Source organism: Misgurnus anguillicaudatus, chromosome 21 (genome assembly GCF_027580225.2).
Source record: "Misgurnus anguillicaudatus chromosome 21, ASM2758022v2, whole genome shotgun sequence".
Lineage (NCBI taxonomy): Eukaryota > Metazoa > Chordata > Actinopteri > Cypriniformes > Cobitidae > Misgurnus > Misgurnus anguillicaudatus.
The window spans coordinates 33,226,389-33,253,457 of NC_073357.2; the positions used below are offsets into that span (position 1 = coordinate 33,226,389).

At 39.3% G+C, this 27,069-nt stretch overlaps 1 protein-coding gene across 4 annotated transcripts in view; it reads left to right on the top strand.

Moving 5' to 3' along the window:
- mettl15 (methyltransferase 15, mitochondrial 12S rRNA N4-cytidine) overlaps positions 1-27,069 on the top strand; it is an 80,506-nt gene that overhangs the window by 38,073 nt on the left and 15,364 nt on the right. For all 4 annotated transcript variants that reach the window (XM_055203803.2, XM_055203787.2, XM_055203794.2 and 1 more), the window contains exons 3-4: positions 5,158-5,294; positions 21,581-21,757. In XM_055203803.2, the coding sequence (XP_055059778.2) occupies positions 5,158-5,294; positions 21,581-21,757 (314 nt within the window). The remainder of the gene's footprint in view (positions 1-5,157; positions 5,295-21,580; positions 21,758-27,069) is intronic.

Genomic DNA, 27,069 nt, shown 5'->3' on the forward strand with positions numbered 1-27,069 from the left:
TCAAAGGATACATCTTAGCATATTAAAACATCCATATATCTTTTGTCCTGTTTGTCTGTTTTTGTGGATGGGTCATAATAGTGAAAATCAATTTTTATTGATTTTTCTTTTAAATAAGAGTTCAATGTACTGTGTAAATGTACATTTCAACTGAAACCTTCTATAGATTAACCAGACTATTGTTATATAAAGTAATCTGAAAAACTTTCTCAACTTTCTGATGTCGGAAAAATGAATAGATAAAAGCCATAGGCTGTGACTCAGTCAGCTCTCTTGTTCGGTAGTAAGGGCGCTGATTAGGGAGTTGGTCATTTTAAGAGCTGTCTCAGTCGCAAAATCCTCAGTGCACTGGATCTTTTGTTCCCTAAACATTTTCACAATACAATGCAAACAAGTATCGATCGAGCATCAATGGTTCCCTTACTAAAAATCACATTCACACACTCTCCAACCGAAATTGCGTGAACCATTTCAATAAACTTCACGAAACACAATTTTATTATAAAAACACATTGCTAGACAGGAAGGGACCACAATCTACTCAATATTTAAAGGCCACCTATTGATGTATGAACATTTTAGAGTAGGACTAAATGAGCTAAAAAGCCTCTTCTCTCCATCTGAGGTCCATGTAGCAAAGTTTGACCTAATGTAGGGTTTTTGTTTCTATGTCTTCTACACTTTTTTCATTTGGTCTGTGAATGTCTCGCTCTCTGTATCAAATGGCACACAGGGCAGACTGATGCTGGTTGTTGTGACTCATCGTGTCGTCCTGTCCTCTCTTTTCTTGTGCTTTGCCTGCTGTTCAAACGTGAGAGGGAGATGCAGCCCCTCCATCACTGATGACCTCCTGTTTTGCTCATGCTCACATGCACCCCTCCATTGACGTCCTTATCGATCCGCATGCTTCTGTCTTTTCTCTTTAAACCCATCGCCCAAAATCTCTACAGATGTATATGTGTGTGTGTGTGTGTGTATACTGTATGCATATACAGTGGAGATCCAAATTAGATAACAATTAATTTTTTTCAGCTTCAAGGAACTGCTTTACCCGTTTGGCTGTGTGACACACGGGCATTGTCCTGCATAAAAATTGCTGGCTGATTGAACGATGAACTCAGGGAACCGCATGTTACCACAGGAGGTTCTGATAAACACTTGCATTTACTCTTTCATGTAGCTGTTGCAGAAAACATCCTCCAAACCTTGACATTCTTTACACACTTTGAGTTCAGAGTTTCTCCCAGAAAATTTTGTTTCCCATCAGACCCAAATAAATTAAACTTACTTTCATCGCTAAAGTGAACAGTTCTCCTCTGTTCACACAACATGATCCTCTGTAATGGTTAGTCTGGCATTTTGATTCTGGTTTAGTTACTGCAAAATCTTTTAAAGCGGCCATGGCATGGAAATCTGACTTTTCCATGTATAAGTGCTATGATTGGGTCCCCAGTGCTTCTTTCAACCTAGAAAATGTGAAAAAGATCAACCAAGTAACTTAGTTTTGGTAAACCATTTTCTACAAGCACAAAAAATAGGTAGTTGAAATTTGGCTCTCCTCATGATGTCATAAAGCGCTCTTATTATAATAATACCACCTCTTAATCTGCACTATCCAACCACAGCACTGCCATTTAGTGCAGAGAAAAGCACAATTGAGTTTTAGTTGCAACAAACCACCATCATTGTGATCAGTGTTTGAATTTCGTCAGCTCATTTGCATTTTAAAGTGGGACACACCCAAAATGGCACATTTTTGCACACACCTACAAAGTTGCAATTTTATCATGCTATAATAAATTATCTATAAGGTATTTTCAATTCAATTTTTTTCAATTCAATTTTATTTATGTAGCGCTTTTCACAATTTGGTACTTGTTTCAAAGCAGCTTTACATTAATAGAAGCAGTGAAAAGCACAGAAAATCGACAGATAGCACAACATAATACACGATAGCACAAGCAGCTAAATTAGCTGCAGCTATGAATCAACATTATAAGCGAACATATTACTAATGTAACGTATAGAAGACGGTGCTAAGTTAAGCCCAAGAAGGCTGCCTCCCCGGGTTGAAATACCCCCTAGGAGAAAACCCCCCCAGACTTTTTAGCCGGGAAAGGATAAAAAGTCCTAGGATGGAAAAACCCTTGGGATATAAATATATATATATACATTGAAACGGATAAGGAGATTAAGCAGAGATTAAGCGGGTTCTGCCGGTGGTTGTTGGTCAGGCATCAGCTAGGCATCACATTGAAGAACAGCCAGTAGATCAGAGGTATGCCGACTTTCACATTTACCGGAACTAGGTCTGTTTGTGTCATTGTCCTCGGGATCGAGGACGAGACAGAGAGAGAGAACAAAATCTTATTAGCGTAGGGGCCGTTCACATGTAATGCAAGTGTCACACAGTGATGTGGTTTAAGTCAGCTCTGTTCCGGACAGGCTAATTATTGCTGGTTAAGTGTGTTACCTATAGTTGATGATTTTAGAAAATTTGTGGGCCCAGGGCGAGTCTATGTATGGGGCCCCCCATATGATCTTTAAGACAGAAACAGAAACTCGTTTGACTAAGGCCAGAGGCCCCACTGCCGTCGTTAATACTTAAGTAAAGTGGCAAATGGTCCTGTATGACATACTATTCTCAAGATCATGGGAAAAAGCCAAAATCGCAACCCGACCATATGTGGAAATTAAGACTCAATCGACTACTAATTCAAAGTTTCAACATATTTCTTAAGAATATTAATGACATTTACCATGCTTTTGAGCTAAAACTTCACATACGTACTCTGGGAACACCAAAGATTTATTTGACATCTTAAAAAAGTCTTGTGCCATGGCGCCTTTAACCGTCGAAACACTGTATGCCGAGATGGATCCCTGCCCTGTTCCGCATATACCTTACCCAGACAAACATATTGATTCCTATATGACCCAAAGAAATAACTTCGCACAGCCATTAAAGAGGTGTGGACCGACATTCCACAGGCCACAATTAACAACCTGATCAACTCTATGCGAAGGAGATGTGTTGCACTGCAGGAGGAAAATGGGAGTCAGGCCAGATACTGGCTGGTTTTCGGACCCCCAAAATACAGTAAAACTGCACATTTTAGAGTAACCTGTAATTGTGGCCAGCCTAGGGCACACCTGTGCAATAATCATGCCTTCTTATGATCATCTTGATATGCCACACCTGTGAGGTAGATGGATTATTTCTCGGAAAATGAGAAGTGCTCACTAAGACGCACAGAGGCATGGAAAGCCAAGACAGTCAATTGGTTTCAGAGAAAGAAAACTAAAGCTGCTACAAAGGCCCAGCCAATCACTTGACTTGAATCCAATGGCTCAAAATCACACCTGGGCCATACATACAACTAGTTTAAACATACAAGGAGGCATCTTGTAAAATCTTTGGTTGCATAGATGAATAGTGATAATATCAGATGCCCCGCTGAAGCAACAACTCAAAGCCCACCATTAGAGATTTTTTTCTGTTATAACATATAGATGTACTGTAAATGTGTACTGTAAAAGATTATTTGGAGAGACACAGACCCGATTGGCACATATTCCACATTACATTCCAATTAAGTAAGTATACAAGTTATGAAAACAAAACCTTTTGTCTTACCTTAATAGTATTTTCCTTTTGTTCCTTACGTTGATGAATATAATCCATATCCATATTATTCCCCTCTTGTCGAATGAAAGAGCAGGGTTAAATCACTCTTTATTCCTGATTCAGAAGTCTATTTGCTGTCACAGAGATGGATGACTTTACAGCTTTGGATTTTTATGTACTTTGAGTCAGCTTTCATAATGACTATTTGCCCATTTGAATTATAATAATGAATGCTCATTCAATGTCATGGGCCTGACATTAGCATTGCTTAATTGCTACCATCTCTGTGCAAAAATGTAGATATATTAATATATATAAATAATAAATATATATCATATTTGTAACACACTTAAAAAAGTACAAATTAAGTTAAACAATTTAAACTTTTTTAACCCCAGTCATGTTTTTGAATGGTTGTGCATCATTTCCTCAGTTTCCACTGAGACAGGAGAAATACAGATTTCAGTGTTGCATTTCCTTCTTTCAATTATGTAAATATCATAATTTTGCATCATTGAAAGTAGGAAGTCCAATACCATTGTTGAGAAGGTGAGACTACCAACACAGCTTTTCTCAGTCAAAAAGGCACTAAATTCCAAATGTATGTTACAATGTATGGACACATGGAGTGAAGGCTTGATAGAGCATTCAGGCTCTGCCATCCAGGTTGATTTTTGTTTTGTGATACGATTCACATAATGCTTCTATTCTACTAGTTCTACTTTATACTTAAAGTTGTACTGTAAAAACTATAATGATTGGGATAATAGACATAGCCATAATAGACAAGCATGAATCATGAGCATGTTTTTACATTTTTCTGTTTATTCCAGAGCTTTCAGCTTTTCTGAGTGGAGTGAGAGAAGTGATGCATGTGTTTGATTTTTCCTGACAAATAATTGATTGGCACTTCGGGTGAAACACGACACAAACAACAGACAAACAAAATAAACCGCTTGACCCCAACAGATTCTTCTTCACATGTGGTTTCTGACAACAGCAAGTCAGGGATGTGAACGAGTCATTAGTTTGGAGATTGTGAGGCAGTTCAAACGTAAACATTTCGGTGCAGCTCTATTAAGGATGGATCTGTATTGTTGAGGGTATGACGTTCAGGTGGGTGGATGGCTTTGGGAAATGGACCCGAGGTGTAGCTGCCGCACTGTGTCTCTAAGAACCCACTGAGACGCTTTCAACAGGAGAGACGATGACTCATGCATTGACTTTTGAGTGAGAACACAGAAGAGTGTCTCTGGTGTGAGCTTGTGTTTGTAATGATGAGAAAAAGGAAAATGCGTAAATGTGTTTTCTAACCTTTTTAAAAAGTATTGGCAAACTTTATGCTCAGTGGTGTCGTGCTTCGAACTCCTTTTACCAAGCAAAATCGATCACCGTTTGGACCTTACCTAATATTGTTCAATGCTATAGATACTATACATTTTCTTATTTATTTTTCATGTGTTGGATGTATAGTGGCTAGTCTTTTCATTTGACAATCCTCTGCCTAAATTCCCTTTGGTTTTCAACAGGTGGTTTTAGACTTGACCTTTGGGGCAGGAGGACACTCGAAGGCCATTCTGCAATCAGTGCCTGGTGTCACAGTGGTGGCTGCAGATCGTGACCCCTTGGCCTTCCAACTGGCTCAGCATTTAGCTCAAGAATACCCGTGAGTTACTCTTAGATTGGCCATAATGCAAGAACTAAAGTGTCTATGCAGACTGCAACATGTTTTTTTTTTTAAAGGAAATGTTCATTCGTTTATCCGTTACAACGCACCAGAGTCCCACTGAGAGCAACAGTGCATTCGGCACTTTTTACTAATATCAAGCACATAATTGAACATGCTGCAGTGCATACTGGGAACTTAATCAAAAATAGATATAATAGATACTCCTCTTAGTAACAATCTTTGTTCAGAGTACTTTTATACCTTTTTTTGGGAGAATATTTCAATTTTTACAGAGTGTTCCATCCTTGGTAGGATCACGTGGGTGATGGTCATGGGCGCTGTAGTTTTTGTTTGTGTGAGAGATTCTCCTAAGCAGATACAGAATCCCCGCTCTCACCCACGCTCAGTCGAAAGGCCCCAGCGTCTCATTTGTCAACGGGGCCTAAGGCTTCAACGACAGGGAGAGACGCTGCCACCCACGCAGGTTCCCCTGATTTCTGCGCGAGAGAGTGTAGGATGAGAGAGAGAGATAGTGTTTAATAAAAAAGAGACAGAGGAGAAGGCATGAGGGCTTTGCAGGCGGGTGTGTGCGTGTGCATGAGGCTGCGCTGGAGAAAGCTAGTGATGAGATGTTCCTGACTCTGCAGCGTGGGTAGAGATACCTCTTTACGTGGATTCCGGGGAAACCTGTCTCAGAGGGACTGCTGCTACAGAAACGAACGTAGGAGAGAGGAATGAGAGATAGAGAGAGAATCAGGACAAGCTATTCTGTCAGCAGCTATATAGTCGCCAATAAGCCCTTTGACTCCCACTCAGAATGAGAGGCTGGATGAGCTGAAGAAATCAGGCAATTAGCTGATATTACTGGATGCCTGTGTAAGAGGAGCAGGCAGCCTACGCCAAACTCTTTTCTCCTCTGCGGCTCCTCTGTCCTCCTGTTCAGCTCCTTCTTTCTCTCATTCACACACTCTCATTGAATGTTTGTCCCAAGGCTGTTCTAAGTTCTTGAAAAAGGAGAGAAATGGCAAGGTGCTAAGACACTGGCGTCTGTTGTCTTAAACAGTCTTAATCACATACGCACACAGAATTACAGTCATGCTTCAAGGGAAGCGCGTCATTGATGATTTCAGTACAGTCTGTTGCCTCAGTATCTCCTTGTCACTTTAACACTTAGCTAAAATAAATAAATTAAAACAAAATTGATGGACAGAGGGACGGATGGATGGACAGACGGACGGAAGGAAGGACGGACGGACAGACATACAGACAGACAGACAGACAGACAGACAGATAGGTAGGTAGGTAGGTAGGTAGATAGATAGGGGATTTCTAACTGGGCTATTGACAAATTTTTATTTTATTACAAAATTCCCACCAGATGTAGCCATCAAACCAAATATTGAATTCATACAAAGAAATGAGAACATTTAAGTATACAAGTTGAGTCATAATAAATAAAGTAAAATGACACTAGGTATTGAACACACTTTATTTAATACTTTGTAGAAAAGCCTTTGTTGGTGATGACAGCTTCTAGACGCCTCTTGTATGGAGAGACCATCGTCTGCATTGCTCAAGAGTGATTCTGGCCCATTCTTCCACACAAATGGTCTTTAAGTCTTGAAGGTTTATTGGATCTTATTTATGAACTTTGATCTTCAGTTCTCTCCATAGATTTTCTATGGGATTTAGGTCAGGTGATTGACTGGGCCATTCAAGCAACTTGATTTTCTTTCTTTGAAACAACTTCATTGTTTCTTGGCCTTGTGTTTGTCCACCATCTTTTCATTTTCAGCTTTCTGGTAGATAGCAGCAGATTTTTATCCAGAATGTCCCAGTACATTTCTCCATTCATCTTGCCTTCAATAATTATAAGTCTACCAGTACCCCTTGCTGAAAGCAGCCCCAAACCATGATGCTTCCACCCCTAAACCTAACTGTTGGTATGGTGTTCTTGGGGTGGTGGGCAGTGCCATTTCTTTTCCAAACATGGTGTATAGAATGACTGCCAAAAAGTTCAATTTTGCTTTCATCTGACCATACTATGGTCTCCCAATAATCCACAGGCTTCTCCAAATGCTCTTTCGCAAACTTTAACCAAGCCTCAACATGTTTTTTGTTCAGCAATGGAGTCTTGCATTGTGAGCGTGCATGGATGCCATGGCGGTTCAGTGCATTACTTATAGTTTTCTTTGAAACAACAGTACCTGCTGATGTAAGGTCTTCCTGAAGTTCTACCTGAGTGGTTCTTGGCTCTTGGAGAACTCTCCTGATTATTCTTTGGACTCCTCGGACAAGGATCTTACATGGAGCACCTGATCATGGTCGGTTTATGGTGAAGTGATGCTCTTTTCATTTCCGGATAATGGCCCCCACAGTGCTCACAGGAACATTCAGCATTCTGGAAATGTGCCTAAACTATTCCTCCAATCAACGATAAGATTACGAAGATCTTGAGAGAGTTCTTTGCTTTTACCCACCATGAAGTATTTCCTGTGTGCCTCCTGGGTAATGAGAAGCCTTTATAAGCCATCAATTAGGACTAAAGCAGCTGATATCAATTATTACTGATAGGGGGCAGGGTTTCTCTCTCAATACTAACAGATTTCAGGTGATCTCCTGGCTTTCTATGCCATTTTGCACCTTGTTCTCTTCATGTGTTTAATTTGGATGGATGGATGGAAAGGTGGATAGGTAGTTGTTTAGGTAGGTTGATAGATGACGGATGGATAGGTTGGTAGGTAGGTAGATGATAGGCTGGTAGGTGGATAGATCAAATTATTCGGTTGTTCGGTATACTTTATAGATAGGTTGAATCAAATGACTTATATTTATATGTATCTGTCTTTTAAGGCCAAGTCCAGGTTTCTTTGGTTTACCATTCACCAAAAAGGCTTTGGACCTTGACTCTCTGTGTTTTGTTCGTTAATTTCCATCTTCTCTCCCTTGCTGAAAGCAGTCGATCGACATCTTGTCTTGAACCTCAGTGACGTAGATACAGGCATCAGGTCAGGCAGCCTGTCCTTGGGAATATTTCAGGCTTCATTAGTTTGTGAACGTCAGGTCACAATGGACTGTCTCTCTCTCTCTGCTTGATACTACCTATGCTCTAATCACTTAAGGGATAGTCTCAGCTTAAGAACAGCTTCTGTTTTTCAGACAAATGTGCTATTTTTTTATGTACTTAGTAAATTTTATTATTACTTATTAGTAGGTTACTTTGTCAGTTTTTGAGAATGTGTTTAAGGCAAAAATGAAATGTGACTCAAACATACTATTTCCTCTCAACTCCATGTGACATTAACCCTTGGTGTCAGGAGACAGTCAAGACATGAGAAATAGTCAAAAGAATAAAGCCATATCTGAGCCGTAGTTGTGAGGACAGTGCTTCAGACATATAGTGCAACAGTGCTTCAGGCGACCAGAGTTGGAGTGCCTACTCGTAATGCCTTCCCATTCTCACTGCCCCCTATTCACCCCCTATTGGTTCAAGTCTCTCTTTTGTCATCTCATAATAAAGAAAGAAATCCGAAAAATATAACTTGTAAAAAGAAAAGTATCAGGTTCGTTGCCTGTGATCAAAGGTATCACTTTCATGTTATTTCGATTGCTGTGGTTCAGTCGCCTGCCTGCACTCTGTTATAACTGGCTTAGCATTTATTACATTGTGCAGCTTGAAGTGTCAGGCTAGGACAAAGAGTTAGAATGAGTTAAGTTTGCAAATATTGTAAATATCTGTTTTAATGCCAGCTGTCTTTTCTTTGTCTGTTTTCTTGTTTTTGTATTATCTTCCATAAAATGGGATTTTAACACTGGTCTACGTCATTCTATGACATCATTGGGAATTTTGGGATGTTGAGCATCATTGCTTGTTATTTACAGCTTGTTTTGGTATGAAGTGGTGGGCAAGTGTTTATCAATAGCCTGTGCTTAATTTTATTTTGCACAAAAAAGACCTGTTTACCTGTCCTACCGAAATTCCAGAGCTTTAGGAATTTGCATGTCTTTGCCATAAGTGTACAATTAGATGGTTTTATCAGATCATTTTTCATTAAATAATATTTCAGTTTGAAGTTAAAGAAAACCAAGGCCACCTCTATTATTATGAAACAGAGCGTGTCAGTTAACTTATATTTTTGCTGTACCCTTTTAAGTAAGATGATGTCAGGATTGTGGGTTGATAAACTATAAATAGAACGGTTTCTTAGCAATTACCAAGCCATACTTGGAAGCATGCACGCATACTCACGCGTATCTACACACGCATGAAACTTGTCTTTTTTAATGATATAAGATCTTACATAAGGCTTTGCTATCTCCAATGCTCTGTTTAAATCACATAAAGACGTTAATAATTTAAAATTGTTATGTAAGACTTTTGCATATTTTCAAATCATTCTGTGGGTAGCAGCGCCACAGAGAAGCTTAGGAAACCCCCACGGTGCTTTAGGAGGCAAAGAAGAAGAGAGTAAGACTGCTGAATAACAGAGAGAGAGAGAGAGACAGAGAGAGAGAGAGAGGGAGGATTACCGTATGTAGACAGGGGTAATGAATATGCTGAACCAGCTTTAACTAGCTCACAGTCAAATTGCACTTTTACTCATTGGACTCTTTGTATCATGCTAGATAAATCTCTAATAAAGCAGTATTTCAGGAAAGGTCATGTCCTACATTTTTATTTTGAAGTGACAGAAAGTATGATTTGATAAGACACCCATATATATATGCACGATTAATCGCATGTGATTGTCACGCACATCTTGTCAGTAAAGCCGATTCTTTGATTAGTAATAAATCGGCATCAGCTGCTTTCAGATGGAGCGGCATTTACTACACAGAGCCGTAGTTCACTGAAAAGCGGGTAAACCCTGAGGATGAATTTCTTTCTCAGGGGTCGGACAACTAACCGGCCTTTGCCTGTGATGGATACCATCACCTAGGCTAGAGCCCCCTCTACCTGGTGGCTCTACATCCTGAAATGTCTTTTTTTTTTCTCTATGGTGACAGAGATGTCTGGTGTCATTCTGCTTAACTTTCTACAGGAAAGGTTGAACAGCATTTGTCCCCCTCGACCCTGAAAGTTTATGTAGCAGCTATTTTTGCTCATCACATTCGCTGGATGGGAACCCGTATGGAAGCATGATGTGGTCGTCAGATTCCCCAGAGGCCCTAGGGGGGTTTTACTCTCCTAGATCTAGTCTTGTCTCCTCTTGGGTCCCCTCAGTTGTCCTTCTGGACTCCAGAGGGCCTTTGGACTCAGTAGAATTTAGTGCCCTCTTTCTCTCAGAAGATGGTCCTCCTGATTGTGCTCACTTATCAAAAGAGATTGAGGATCTGCTATCTGACACTGTTGCCAGCGGGTGCCTCGAATTCAGGTTGGCTTCTTTCACGTTTCCTGAGACTCTTGCTTGGCTATGTGCCCAAGGCTCCTATCACTCCCCTTCGGGACTAGGTAGTGAACCTCCTGGTGAACATAAATCAGCCCTGTAATTGCTGTTTCCAGCTTGCACTTGTGGCATTACTTGGACTTCATGCAGAATTTTTTTGGCTCTGTTCAGTTCTTGTCTGTCTGTCTTGAGAGCAGCAGCAGAAGAAGGTTGTCTCCAAGTAGAGGATCACGCTTTGGGTCATTACTGCCCTTTCTTGGCATATCGACCCCAGAATATCAGCCTGTCTTCTGGGGGGTTCGGGCTCATTCTGTCTGGCGTTTCTTTATCAGACATTGTAGACCTGCAGGCTGGGCTACACACTTATGGGGTTCTACAACCTCAGGGTTTGAAGAAGTTTTGTTCAGATTGGTGTCGGCTCCACTTGACTTGTTTTTTCCTGCGGGGCTGGGTAATGCCCCTTTTAAGCAGGAATTGTCACATAGACAAGATCCCTATACAAGTGAACTACCTCTATTAGTTTATTTTTTGGGTCCAGCTGATGGAGAAGACGCTCCCCAAGTTCTGAGCTTGGTTACCTCTATGACATAGCCCGTTTTGAACCTTATTTTTCGGACTCCTCTTTTTTTAGCTTCCACTCTTGGGTTATCTTGTTCCGTTTATTGCAGACTTTTCATCTCTTACCTCTCTTCGACAGGTTGTGGCCTCCACTAATCTTTTCCAAAGATTTCCCAGTGCCTGGCTAGCCCTGTTCTATGCCTCGGTAAAAGTTTACTTTAAGTCCCCTTGGATACGGCCCACTTCTCTTGTGCGCTGGAAGGTTATTATCCTGAGCAGGCTTCCCCGTACTCTTTGCTTATGGGGTTTGCCTGCCTAAAGTTTATAACACAGTCAGTTTCTGTGGCGCTTTTCAGAGGTATCCCTAGTGTCACGTCATCGACACAACGTCGAGTGAGTGACAAAAAGGAAATGTCTTGATTACTCCAGAGAACGAGACATAGTATCCCTCCTGCCACATCACTGACTGACCAATGATTGGTCGATCCTATCTCGACTCCTCAGCACTAAATCTGAATGAATGATGCACACAAGCCTTCTTTTATACCTGGATCTCCACAGAGGAGTCACAGTATGCAAATTTCATTCGCCACTGTTCATTGGCCATTTTCAGATAGTATCAGAGTGATTTGTCTTCCAAGGTCAAACCCCTAGTGTCACATCATCGACACAACGTCGGAGGTTACATGCGTAACCAAGATGTTTTCAATAACTCATGTTGGTTGACATGACTGGACTGGACTGACATAGTGACGTCACTGAAGCTCCTTTTAAGCCGTTGACATAAGCAGAACAGAGTGTCACTGTCATGCTTTGTCTTGCCTGTTTTTATTAAAATTATTGTGTATCCTAATTAAACATTAAACATTTTAGAACATTACATTATTTAGATAAATAATGTGAAATTTGATTTTGTTGCATACTAAATTGAAAATATGTAGTTTAGTTTTATTTTCATCAAATTTTTGGTGTGTTACTTTAAAAAAAGTTTGATTATTTTATTAGTTTGTAGTTATTGGCTTGTAGTCCAATTCATCCAACTAAAAAGTCTTATATTAATACTATAATACAAAAACTAATTTAAAATGTTGTTCTTGTTTTTTATTAAATAATTTTCCAAATTTTCAGTATCCGTTTTGGCCCAGATTTGTAATTTTAAAATTTACTTATACAACTTTCGACTTTAAATATGTATATGTTAACATTGGTAATTGCACAATAAAGTAACATGAAAGAATATAAACAACTGTTTTTAACAACTAACTTATTAATACATGATGCAAATATATGATGCTTATTGTTAATGTTAGCTAATGTTAATTAATGAGAGCTTATTGTAAAGTGTTACCAAATCATCTTAATGCCCGAGTTTTAAACCTAAAGTCATTTACAACCCTCAAGTTGCAGACCTGAATACATTTTTTCTTCAAAATAATATATTTTGAGCAATGTTTGTACAATTATCTTCTTTTATGTTTAGCAAAACAAAGAAATGTATACAGGTTTAGAACAACTTGAGGGTAAGTAATGACAGAATTTTCTTTTCATTTTTGGCTGAACTATCCCTTTAAAACAGGGTAGACATTCCTGGTCCTGGAGGGCCACAGTCTTGTAGAGTTTAGCTCCAACCCTAATGAAACACACCTCAAAAATCGAATAAAAGTCTTCAGTATTTCTTGCAAATGACCTTCAGATGTGTTTGATTAGGGTTGAAGCTAAACCTCCAGGACCAGGAATGCCCACTTGTGCTTTAAGTATTACATTATAAGCTCTTCTTTCTAAAACTCCCCCACCTTCAGTGACACATGGCTGAAGTTCAGAGATACCAACTTTTATATAATTGTAAGTTACACCGTTTTCAGCAACTCTGGTGTTGGACTCATTATGTTTGAACCTGCGTTCGTGCAGCACTTGACAAATCAGCCAATGCTAAAAGCGCTCACTCTTCCACACCTAATGACACTCTGACATTGCACCTCCCACTCAGAGTTGCTAGGCATTATTGTCATATTGTCATGCTCTGAGTTATATCTCCTTCCATACTGCAAAGTTTCTCTCAACCGTGTGTGTGTGTGTGTGTGTGTGTGTGTGTGTGTGTGTGTGTGTGTGTGTGTTAACAGGCTTTTCAGTTGTGAACACATCAGATCATTTTTCATTCCACAAAATAACATCTGACATAATGCCTGCATAGTCATTACCATTACACCATCCATGACACTCTTGACAATCTGTCCTTAGGTACCAGTAAAATAATGAATATAAGTCTAAAGTCTAATGAATATAATACACATGCTTCACTAAAAAGAAATGTGTACTTTTGGTGCAATTTAGTTTTGGGTTTGTTGCATTTAAAATTGAAACAAAATGACTAAACACTATTAATTGATCAAACCAATTTGGTTAAATTACCCAACAATGGGTTAAAATAGTGCTGGGCGATAATTCGATAACGATAATTTTACCGATATAAACTTTTTCGATAAAGCGATAAGGACAGTTCGATAAGTGATCGATAATGTTTACGCACTGTGCGTAATGTTGCGCAAGCACTTCCGGATGCGGCACGCGCTCTTGGTTTACAATCAGAGTGTCAGTTAGACTTGAAGGAGTGGAGGATGAGGCAAGTTATTCATTTATCAGTAGAGCCCTATGATTTTCGCAATGCAGATAACGCGGACGGAATCACGGAATCCAAATGCGCGGAAACAGTTTCTTGTGTGTAATGTTGCACGCGCAAACAGGGTTCATCAAACACAGCAGACACAATAGGCACAGACACAGTATACTGTACGTTCTTTCAGCGTCCGCCTTCCGCACGCCCACATTCGCACAGCTTTAAAAGTATATTTACAGGACCTTCACAAATTCAGGTAACTGAGGAAAAACAGCAGATCCACCACAGCAACGTCACACTCTTGACATCCATTTATCAGTGTGTATAGCTCGTATATGTATAACACACGTGTGATCACTGAACTAAGTTTTCTTTTTTGTTTAAGTGAACATAGACAGCTGGATGTTACTCAGTCTGTATATTGAAACTTAAAGCAGTCTGTCTTGGGTCTTAAAGTGACAGTAGCCTGCTGCTTTCTGTGTCAAAAATGTTAATTTTATAAGAAATATATTTTCATTTAATACAGATGCCTGATTTGTATTTGTCATGTTCTCCATAAAAAGTAGTTTAAACCCATTATTAACTGTCTGGTTTGTACAATTTTCATTCAGGACTAATAATCTGCCTTTAAATGTGACAGGAATAAAGATTTGTTATTTATCATGATAATTATCGATATCGACTGATATGGAAAACATTTTCTCGATAATTTTTTGGGTCATATCGCCCAGCCCTAGGTTAAAACAACCCAATATTTTGGGGCTAAAACAACCCAGCTGTAACATGCTGTTCAAACATGAGATAAGACAGGATCTAAGTGCTGATAGAGAAGTTTAACCTCCTAATACCTGGATGTCCACATACGTGGACCTCACATTGTTTGATTGTTTCCGCCATAATACTTAATTCTGTGTAACTGGAACCTGTTGTACACAACCTGTTATTATATTTATTGGTTCTTCCTAACCCCAAATAGCTGGAAGAAATAAAAAAGACAAACCAAAGCTCGGGTCTTAGGAGGTTAACGTAATTCAAACATAAACCATGAAATATTTCATGGAGGGGACCATCTTGGCTGTAGGCTACGACATGGCGGTGATCTTGGGAACAGGTTCAGGCATGGTGGCGGCCATCTTGGGAAAAGGTTCGGAAGTGGCGGTGGCCATCGTGGGAACAGGTTCAGACATGGCAGGTGGCTCAGGAGACTTGGGTTAATGATCTGCAGTGAACTCTGTGGGAACTGTAGTTTAGTGTGTGGCCCAAACACACCACAAAGCCATAGCCACCACAGGTAGCACTGCAGAAAGGGGACAGATCTTCAACCTTGGCTGAGCAGTCATGACGTGAGCAGACTCTGGCTGAGCAGGCATGACATGAGTAATTACAGACATGACAGTAAGAGCATGAAGAATCTCTGGTGTGACTTTCTCAACTTAAAGTTAGAGTAAAGTTAGAGCCACATGTCCACAAATTATGGTTAACGCCCGAAGGAAACTGTTCATAAATATGCTCATTAGTAAAACAGAACTGTAAAGGGGATCGCACACCAGCCGCGCAGCTCAGCGCCGCGTCACGCCTAGGAGAACTCGGAGGTATTGTAAACCGGAAGTGCACATTAAATAGTGCGAGCTTCGTCAGATAGCGTCTACTTTAAAATGTAAAATATACGTTAGCAGCCAATGTTAATCATTAATGATGTGGGACACATATGATGTTATTTAATGTTAAACTATGCGAGTGGCGCTCTGTGGCGCGACAGGGATTTGAACAACTTCCTGATTCACAGCTGGGCGGCGCGGACAGGCGCCACCTGTCGGCGCCGGTGTGCGTACACTCATAGAAAACAATGTGTTACATTTTTTTAGAACGGCGCGGCGCTGAGCTGCGCGGCCGGTGTGCGATCCCCTTAACATGGTGTCATCCCATCGTACATTATAACTTAAATTCAAAAAGTCCTGAACATATGAACAATGGTAACTTGAGGGGTTTCGAAGTTACCAGTTAAATATCGCATGTATTTTAAAATACTGCTAATAACCTATAAAGCCTTAAGTGGCCTAGCACCTTTGTATCTTCGAAAACTACTATTAGAATACAATCCATCACATACACTGCTGTCACAACATTCTCGTCATTTAATTATCCCTAATGTATAAAAAGTGTCTAAAGGTGTTAGATTTTTTTCCTACTTAGCCTCTTAGCTCTGGAATGATTTACCCAACAATGTTCGAGGATCAGACACAGTCGATCAATTTAAGTCTAAACTAAAAAGATATCTCTGTAACAAAGTAGTCACATAATTTGTCTAGTAAATATACTTATGCCACAATAGTTAGCCTATCCAGAACAAAGCATTCACATAATTTGTCTGGGTATATACTTAATGCCGCAATAGTTAGCTTGTCCAGAACCAAGCAGATAATCAACCACTATAATGTATGACACTTGCATTACATGCGAACGCCCCCTAAGCTAACATGTTTTTGTTTCTGTTTCCCTGTCTCAGCCTTGAACCCTTTCTGTAGCCATAATTTTTTTTAAATGTTTTAATTCCCATAAAATTTTATCAAATAATATCTAATATATAGTATATCCTCTATAGAATCAGCCATGTCTGAAAGTTTTTTTCATCCTATTAAAAAAAGTTTTTTTTCCTCCTAGAAGTTTGTTTTCAACCCCTAGGAGTCAGCTGACATTGGCTTAACTTAGAACTCTCTTCTATACTCTTTTTTTCTGTTTTCTTCTGCTTTTATTAATGTAAAGTTGTTTGAAACAATTAAACAATTGTGGTATATAAATAGAATTAAATTGAAATATTGGGATTGGAGACCAATGGGAACATAGTCCAAACATGGCAGTGAACAATTCCAAAATAAAAGACATGAACATGTAAAACATAGGACTTCAAAATAAAAGACATGAATATGACAAGACCAGACAAAACCCTTACACGAGCATAGTTTGAATTTGCATTTTTGTAAGATCTTACATTTAGGAGCATTTTGTGAGATATAGATGTGTTGCATTCTTGCCATTAAATTTTGCTCTTCTTGTGTGTCTATGTAAAAGGTTTGGCATTTGAAGACAAGGTAGGTGGGGGAGCGTCTGACCCTCTCGCCACTGTTCAGGATTTAATCAGTGTTTAATCAGTTTTTGCTCACTTATTGATCAGTCAGTGTCAAGCAACACCCTTGCATTTTGCCACTGCGTGAAATGAGCAACCTACATGTTGCAATTGTTTAAAGTATCCGCCTTCTACAATTTATTCACATATTTAGATACATTTGTTTAGCATCTTTACTTTAAAGAGTGTAGATCTTGTTTTATGCTTCAGCTCATAATAATAAAGTACAATGTGCCTGTCAAAAAAACTTTGTCTAGTAGTCAGCAAGATATAGCAATCTTGCATATGATCCAAACCACTCTTGAGCCTACACAAGCCCTCTCAAGAAGAAACACTAAATCTTAAGTATATCGGGTAGATTCAGTAATTGGGAAAACCACATATGATGATGATAAAAAACGGCAGAATAGGCTTACGCTTTTGAAACTTTAAATTGAAACGAGCAGTAACAGCAGAGGCAGCATTCTGCTTGTCAGAGGATCTCCATCCAAACTCACCAATCTATGGACAGGGCGGGTGGAACGGGGGCTTACCGCTTTTGTATGTGTTTGTGTGGGCGGGCAAGAGAATGCCTCGCTATAGATTTTCCAACAAATTAATGAGGGTACTGCGCGAACGAGGAGGAGGAGGGAAAGAGCAAGAGAGAGATAAAAAGCCCCTTTCACGGCGAAAAGAACTGAGGAAAGCCCTTGCAGCGGGGGCGAGAGCTGAGCGGCTCCCTCAACTCTTGATCTTTCTGTCGGGCGTGGGTGTGTGGACATGGGCACCCCGGGGTCCTATGGGTAAAGCCTTCGGCCGGCCGCGTGAGTGGGAGAGGAAAGGACCTTTCTATGTAACCTCGGAGGTGGAGAAATGGAGGAGGTGATGGCTCCCCCGTCCTGTGTCCTCATCTGCAATGGATTTAACTGGAATCGAGGAGCTGAATCTGCGTATTAAGCATGGCTACAAAGAGCCAGTCTGTGTTACCTCGAACATCGCCAAATTAACACCTCTGCCTCTGCGTAACAAAAAAACCCTGTTGTTCATGCACCTCATTTGCTTCTCCACCGTCTGATTTATAGTTGCCTACCTGGGTTGTCTTCCACTCACAGGCTGTCTAAAGGTCGCATGAAAAATGAATGGCTCCTCAGTATCTCAGAAGGAGAAACGGAGAGAAAGAGTGATTGGAGGGACAGAGATGATGCCGTAATGCTCATGTACGTGTTCCAGAAATAGCCAGCTTTATCTTGACCTTATGCTGATTGAGGTTTAAACATCGCTTGTGTTTTGTAATTAAACCTACATAGTTAGGAGCCATGATGTACCGGTGTCTTTGTTAGTCATAGCTGTGAAATCTCTTTAGATAAAATAAAGAAAGTGGATTAAATCACTAATGAAAAAGTGAAAAAAACAAGACAGTTACGCATAGACACCCACAAGTCCATCTGAATGATCAAGGACTAAAAAAATACATGGTCAATACTCACGTCAACCCAACACCTCCACTTCAAGTCAACCAAAACGCTTGTCACGCACACACCGTAACATTCATACTCCCCTACACGCAATGCACACGCATCGGCGTGTTAACGTGACCCACAGAATAATTGCGGAACTTTTTTTTTTACACACACATTTCTCTTGTGCATTCACATTCGTTCGTGTGTTTTTCAATTAACGCTGCGACAGCGTTCTCCCTCTCACAATCCTCATCTTCTGGTCTCCAAGGTGATAAATAAATGATACTTTGTTACCTTCCCTGTGGGACACACATTATTTGGTCTATCTCTCTTTCCCCGTACAGCTTATGAGCTGCAGCAGCCTTTGGACACCCACTAAGGAGTCAGTGTCTAGGTGACCCACCGAGGCAGAACACCTGCCACAATTTGTTTTTAATTTAAAAACAGAAATTCCCTTGTGGAAAGACTTATATTATACATTTGTGTTTGTTTAAAGTGGGACATTTAAACAAATTCAAAACCAGTGATATCAAAGTGCCTCCCCAGTCTAAATCAGTCGTTTATTGAAACAAAACTGCAAAAATGAATCAATTAGAACATCAGACCAATGGTTAAAGCGTAACTAAACCCCTGGTCAGAGCCTGACTCCACCCACTGGCAATATTTGAAAAATGCTAGAAAAGTGGGCAGATCCTAACAGATAGAGGGGACGAACTAAGCTCGTACCAAGTGTGTGGTGAGATCGTAACAAGGGCGTGGTAAGCTTGAACCTGCTTACGTCACGAGTCATTTTTTGGACCCAACATCCAATAGGAAAATTCAACTGCAGTAGCCACTGTTCAACCTGAAGAGGGCAGCACTCAGACGTTTTTACACCATATATTGTAGTATTGAAACACTTTATATCCAAATGTCAAAAAACTTACTAAAATCAATGAACAGCACTAATAAACCATCATTCTTACAGATCAGTAACTAAAAAAAGTTGGAGTAGGGTTTAGTTACTCTTTAAAGGTGCAGTGTGTAAATTTTAGCGGCATCTAGTGGTGAGGTTGCGAATTGCAACCAATGGCTCAGTCCACTGCTCTTCCCTCGCTTTTGAAACGCATAGAGAAGCTACGGTTGCCACCACCAAAAAAAAATGTCATAGACGGAGACAACTTAGTAAAAAAAGTTTGTCCATTAAGGGTTTCTGTAGAAACATGGCGGCACAAAATGGTGACTTCCAAGTAAGGGGAACCTGTGTGTATGTAGATACAAACGTCTCATTCTAAGGTAATAAAAACATAACGCTTCATTATGAAACCCTGATAATATAGTTTTGTATATTATTTTGCATTTCTGTCAAGAGATCCTTTTAAAAATTACACACTGCACTTTTAACACGTGAAAGCCCACATGATATATTTGTGGGCCCATCAGCTTTACTCATTGAGTGTACATGTAGTTAAAGTCATAAAAAAGCTGCATGGAAACTATTAATCTAATATCTATTATCCATGCTATTATTCCAGTTTGTAACTAAAAACACGAGTTGGAGATATTTGGAAAAACATGGCAAAACTGTGTCATTCTTTTGATACTGTTGATGTAAGTGAGGGAGGGGGTGTTCGGTGACATGGGCAGGGTGATGGGGTATTATGGGGCATACTCAAAAAACAAAAGCGAAATGCTCGATCATGTTTTTACTGCCCATTTGAATTGCGCGTCAATCATTTTATGTGAACGTGTCCTCAGTTAATCAGTACAGGACTCGCCGCACTGAGGCGTAAGCTGTTTACAACTTTATGCTGTGCTGCACAGACTGATCTGCGTAGGACAGAGATGTAAATGATGTCATTGGTAGGAAGAGTGGGAAATGATGCCCAAGGCACCTTACAAGCTAGAACTGCCACTGCTTGATGTACCATGTAAATACTATAGTAAATGACTTTCAGCATCACTGTGCCTAAATATCTTTGTATTTCCACTCTACTGAACAACTGAGCCAGGGTACAAGCAGGTGGTACAGAGATCTTCTTTGAGTTTCTTCCTGTTTAGAGTAATTCCATGATGTATCAAACTTTCGCCCAAACGCTTGCGGAACCAATTCAACCATGCAAATTATAACGACACGCCCCGTTTCTATAGCATCAAATTACTAGCTAAAATCAATATCCTTTGCTGATAGTTCTTCGTCATTATGGAGAGTGCAGTTCATGGTTCCATAGCACCCTCACCTGTTTTTACTATTTGTTAAATATAGTTTTTTAAGTTCAATAAATGTTTTTTTAAATTGAGACTTGTAACATTTAGCATCATCATTGTGTAATTTTTATGATGTAAATTGAGTGAGCAAAAGCAGTATCGGCTCAAAATATCGGCGCAAGAAAATCGGCAGCATGTATCGGTCATCGGCTAAGGCTGATGAAACAAAAATCGGTATCGGCATCAGCACAAAAAAATCCATATCGGTCGATCCCTAATTGGAAGTGTTAATATTTTTTTAAATATAGAACAGAGTCCCATTTGTTTGAATGGAGAGGGCGGGGTTTATGACTTGTACTGCAGCCAGCCACCAGGGGGCGATCAAAGAGACAGTGGCTTCACTTTTCAAGACTTATGAGGCACATCCGATTGTTACACATGCATTTTTTTTCCTCAACTGCTTGTATTTTTTTAATGTGGAAAATACTTTTACTACTATAATTACGGCATTTTAAGATGAATTAGTTTTAAAATGGAGCGTTCAAGTGCAAGAAAGCAAACTCTAACAAATCCCTAAAATTCCAGCAGTAGGCAAAAGCGCCGTTTAGAGCAGTGTCTGGTGCGCATTTTTTATTTTAATTGCGCATACGCACCAAGTTATGTGCACCCCTGGCTATGACTACTGCACCCAAAGTTGCATTGATACATTTTTTTGCTTTAATATTTGTATTATGTAGAAACCATTTTACTGTATTCGAGGCTGTATCATAAATGTTAATTCCACTATGCACCACAGATTCTCATTTCTTCTCATTCTTCATCTGAGATACTTTGTGATGCAGGAACAGTGGACGTTTGAGGGCTTACCTATATTCCACTGCAAGTTGAAAGTATCTTGTGTATAACTGTGTACATGACAAATAAACACATTGAATTAAATTGAGTTTTCAGTTTTTTCTCTCTCTCATTGTCAGGGGCCAAGTAAAGCCGGTGCTGGGAAGGTTCAGTGAGCTGGATAAACTGCTCCCATCGCTGGATGTGGATGTTGCCCTTCTAGACGCCGGTTGCTCATCTATGCAGATGGACTTATCAGAGAGAGGCTTCTCCCTCAGCAAGGACGGACCCCTAGACATGAGGATGGATGGAGACAGGTTTGACTGTTACCTCTATTCACTTCAGAAAAAGTCTCATTGTCTCTATTATTCCAAGCATCATTCGCACTATTAGTAATGCCTGATTCACTCTCGATATTCACTGGTGGCCACAGTTATTATTCTTGGGTCACTCGATATGGAGCCACATTATTGATTACATCTATAGTCTCCACGCCTCTCTATTAGGCTTTTCAAAACTAATTCTGAGCAGGTGTAAGGCATAAACTAATTATAGTTTAATACTATATGAAGATGACTGAGCACTGCAGAGCCAAGTGATTCTTAGACAACTTTTGTGGTACATTATATCATGCTGGCTATAAGATATCAATAAATTGACATAATGATTTTTGGTAGGGGGTGGACAAAGAGAAACACATCCAGTGTGGTTGAGTACATCGTGAACACAGTGTTGTGACACATGCAGGCCCACTCAGTCCACAATATTGACATATAATTTGACTTTAGATATTATTAGGATGTTTTTTTCCACTCATAAAGTCCTGGACCCTTTTCACATATATATATATATATATATATATATATATATATATATATATATATATATATATATATATATATATATATATATATATATATATATATATATATAATTAGCAAGACAAAGCAGGTTGTATTTATAAAGCACATGTCATACACTTTACAATTGGGGCAATTTAAAATACTTCAGCCAAATATAAAAATTACACCATGATTTACTTACCCTTAAGCAATCCAAAATACATATGACCATCATCTTTCAGATGAGCACATCTGGAGTTATTTTAGTAAATGTCCTTGCTCTTCCAAGCTTTATATCAGGGAGCAGGGAAACACTTCTTACTTCAAACCCCCAAAAAGTGAATTCATCCTTTATTGAAGTAATCCACACGTCTCCAATGGGTTTGTATAAAAAAATCCGAATTTTAAACTTTATGGGGTGGTTTCCTAGCCTGGTCCAACCAGACTTTCGTAAACCATTCATTTCATTTGTACAGAGAGTCTGGCCACGCTCCGTTGCAAAGCGTTACGTCCGTTAAGGAGGGTCCTCTGTTGTAGTTTAAAATCTGCCCAGAGTCACTCAGGATCCGCCATAGGCGATTGCTAACGTATGGTCCTGACGTATATCATGCACCGAAACCGGCCGGAAACAACAAGTCAGAATAATCAGACAAACAAAACTTAGCAAACCTGGTTATTGCTCCGGCTTTAACTTCTGTATATTCGGCAGTTTTGCAACAACGGACCGAATAGCTTTTCTCACGTCTTTCTCCGCTGCCATTACTGAACTACAAAAAATTTCTTGAAATAAGTTTACTTTTTTCATAAACACTTAATTCAAGAAAATCTTCTTATTCCATTCCATTTTTTTGTTTGTTTTAAGCAAAAATTCGCTTAGATTTTATATTTTTTGTCTAACAACTAGACTTATTTTCCTAGGTCATTTTGCTCATCAAGAAAATAGATCTTATTTTAAGAATTTTTAGACATTTTTTACTGAAAACAAGACAAAAATACTAAGTAAGAAAGTAATTTTTTGCAGTGAATGAAGGCAGCACAAACGAACCCAGTCTCACAGAGTTGCGTATAAATAGCATGAAGTGTAAAAATCGTGCAATACATACGCCAAATTCCACTTTGGCGTGCATATGATACGCCAGTCCTTCCCATTCATTTAAACGGTGCATCTTTTTTCGTTGTTTTATTTATTGGCTTCTCAATTTTTTTGCTTTTTTTACAATTTTCGCTTGGGTTTAGGGTTAGAACAACTTTTTGTTATATAAAAAATGACATCCTAACCCAAACCCCAACTCTAACCCCAACTCCAAGCGACCATGGCTTAAATATGGACAAAAAGATGGAGAAACCTGTATATTAAATAACCTCATTAAGCAAATCTAAAGTCTAACCCTAAACCCAAGCGAAAATGGATTAGAAAACAGAAAATTTTTTAGAAACCAATAAATAAAACGACAAAAAAAGATGCACCATTTAAGTGAATGGGAAGGACTGGCATATCATATGCACGCCAAAGTGAAATTTGGCGTATGTATTGCACGATTTTTACACTTCGTGCTATTTATACGCATCTACGTGAGACTGGGTAGGCTCAAACATGCATTTTAGTCTGGCACTAAGATAAGCCCTGTCCAGGATACCAGCCCTATAAACAGTAATAACTAGCTTCGGTAATGGCGCCATTTTGGACGCAGGCGATTCACGCGAGAGTTGTAGGGTAGTGAACGTTCGTTGCCATAGGTACATTGGCATTGTGCAGTGACTCTCGTGAATTGTGTAAGTCCAAGATGGCGTCGTTACCAGAGCCAAGTTATTAAAGTTAATAGAGTTTAACATATGAATATTTTTCTTACAATATCACATTGATTACCTGCAAAAGACCTTAATTAACCCCTTTGAGTCATGTGGAATACTTCTGTGAAGAATGGATGCACTTTAAGCAGTCAGAAGTTGTTCCATGATCCCTGTTTTCTCCCATTATAAGCTTGGAAAAGCAAGGACATTTACTAAAATAACTCCAAATGGATGGACATATGTATCTCGGATTGCATCATGGGGTAAATTTGGTTTTTGGCTGGAGTATCGCTTTAAAGTCAATAAGTTTACAATGTTAAAAGTATTTTAAAATCACAATAAAAACAAAAGATACATTAGAAGTTAAATTAAAAAAATAAATTAAATTCATTTATAAAACAAGACAAGCCATCAAAAAAAAAAACTGAAATAAAAGTGCATTAAAAATAAAATGAAGGGTCGATGTCATAGATAGTGTTTGATAATATTTTTCCCTACACAATGCCAGTAAAAATAGTTTAGACATTCTAATGGTTCAATTAGTTTATAAATGGTTCAAAAGTGTTACTGAATTTTAATATAATTCTTGACTAAAATGCTGTCCATGAAGTAGGGCTTGAGTGAGAAGCTTTACAGTCTTATTAGAAAGTTTAGCCAAGTTTTCAGTGTGATAATGAGGTGGAAATCCCACCCACCATAACAGACCGTGAACTTTTTCCTGGGGGCGAGATGAAATGCTTGAAGAAAAAGAGAGGGTGCGAGAAAGACCCAAAGCAAAAAGAGAAAGGCCAAGATGTAGAGCAGGTCGATCCAGGTCCAACCCACGGTATCTGAAAACACTTTATCCTCGTTCTGTCACTAAAACCAATGCAAGAATTAAATTTACGACAGCATGACGCAGTCAGCCAATTCTAGCTGGCCTTGGAGAAAGACAGAACATACTTTGCATTAATCAGCATGTCTCTGTTTGACTTGCTCATTCTGTGCTATTAGTTGTGCCCACATAACAAAATGAATGAAAGAATAATCACTCAAGGATAATCCAGAATGACATCAGTTGCTAAAGAAAGGATTTATTTAATCACTTGGAAGGATAAATATTTAACATACATTTTTCAATAATATGGATGCTTTTCCAAAGCTATATCGTGGCTAGTTCCCTGATATCAATACAAAATGATGAATGACTTAAACTGTTAATGGGATAGTTAACCCAAAAATGAAAATGTTGTCACCATTTTCCCCCATGTTGTTCTCTATGAGTTTCTTTCTTCGAATGAATACAAAAAAATATATTTTGATGATGGTCAGACAGTTGACGATACCCATTGACCTCCATAGTATTTGTTTATCCCACTATGAAAGTCATTGTGTGTTTTTCTATGGGCTTACAATCATTTTATCAAAATAAAGAAAATCATACAGGTTAAGAACAACATAAGGATGCGAACCATAGACTGTAAAAAAAGATGGACGTAGTGTCCGTGACATCACCCATAGGTTTCTGAAGATCGTTTTTTAAGCTTAAAGTAGGCAGTGCTTGTCGTCGCCATCTTGGCTGCGCGTCACCACGCATCTCTCGCTGATATCCGAAAATCGGTAAAGTGAAGGGATGTGAGTGAAGTTGAGGTGACTGGTTGCTGAAACCATGCCCGCCTAGCTCGACAGAGACAGAGCGCAACGCGTCATAACCTGAAAACCACTACCACCGGGGGGGAAAACAATCCAACCGTCTCCATTGACTTTGTATTGCGAGAGGCCGCCTCCTTGTCATTTCTGGCTTATTACAAAAACAGAATAATGCCTAAAAGCTGCTGTGTGAAATAAGTTTTTATAAGCTGTCGAGCCGTAAAACTCAGCCTTTGAGGAGAAAAAAGTAGATCGCCGACTACGTTTCCCCCAGTGGACGCAGTTTCGTTAATAGTAGTACCATGAAAAGTTGCCTGTTTCCATTTTTGTGTCTTTAGCGCTCGGTTTTTGAGGTCGACAGCTTATAAAAACTTATTTACAGATTAAACATAAAAACAGAATAATACCTAAAAGCTGCTGTGCGACAAGGTGTACAGCTAGCAAGCCAAAAAAACCTGAAATAAGTTTTTATAAGCTGTTGAGCTCAAAAAACGAGCGATTCAAGACACAAAAGTGGAAACAAGCAACTTTTCATATGACTCATATTAGTAGAACTGCGTCCACTAGGGGGAAACGTAGTCGGCGATCTACTTTTTTCTCCTCAAAGGCTGGGTTTTATGGCTCGACAGCTTATAAAAACTTATTTCTGGGTTCTTTGGCTTGTTAGCTGTACATATTGTCACACAGCAGCTTTTAGGCATTATTCTGTTTTTTGTTATAAGCCAGAAATGACAAGGAGGCGGCTTCTCGCAATACAAAGTCAATGGAGACGGTTGGATTGTTTCCCCCCCGGTGGGTGTGGTTTTAACATTTGCATAACTGCGCTCTGTCTCTATAGTGACAGCAGTACAGTTCACCTGTCACTCAAGTGGCCACACCCTAAATTATGCAGAAATGTAAAGCTTAATATAATTTAAACGGATGAGTTACAAAAAAAATTCACCCCCTCACAGTTGTCATGAAGGGCAAACTTAGCTATAAAGACCAAAAACAATTTTTGTACCAGGCTGTAAATATATTCTTTTCTACTGTAAAGTTTGGCATTTTAACATGGATGTCTATGGGAATTGACTCTCTTTTGGAGCCAGCCTCTAGCGGTCAGTCGTTGAATTGCAGTTTAAATCACTTCTGTATTGGCTTCATCAGAGAGATCGAAAGGTTGCCCCTCGGTGCGAACATGGCATTTTTTGGGGTGAGCTATCCCTTTAACACACTTTCTAACTTTTTGAAAGCATTTTTGTGCAGTTATTCGCCTTAAAAACACTATAGTTCAAAGTGTATATGTGCTTGTAATTGCTCTTGATGCTTCTTTAATGAGGCAGTTATGGATGTACGGGTTAAGTACATCAAGGTATTGTACCCAAATA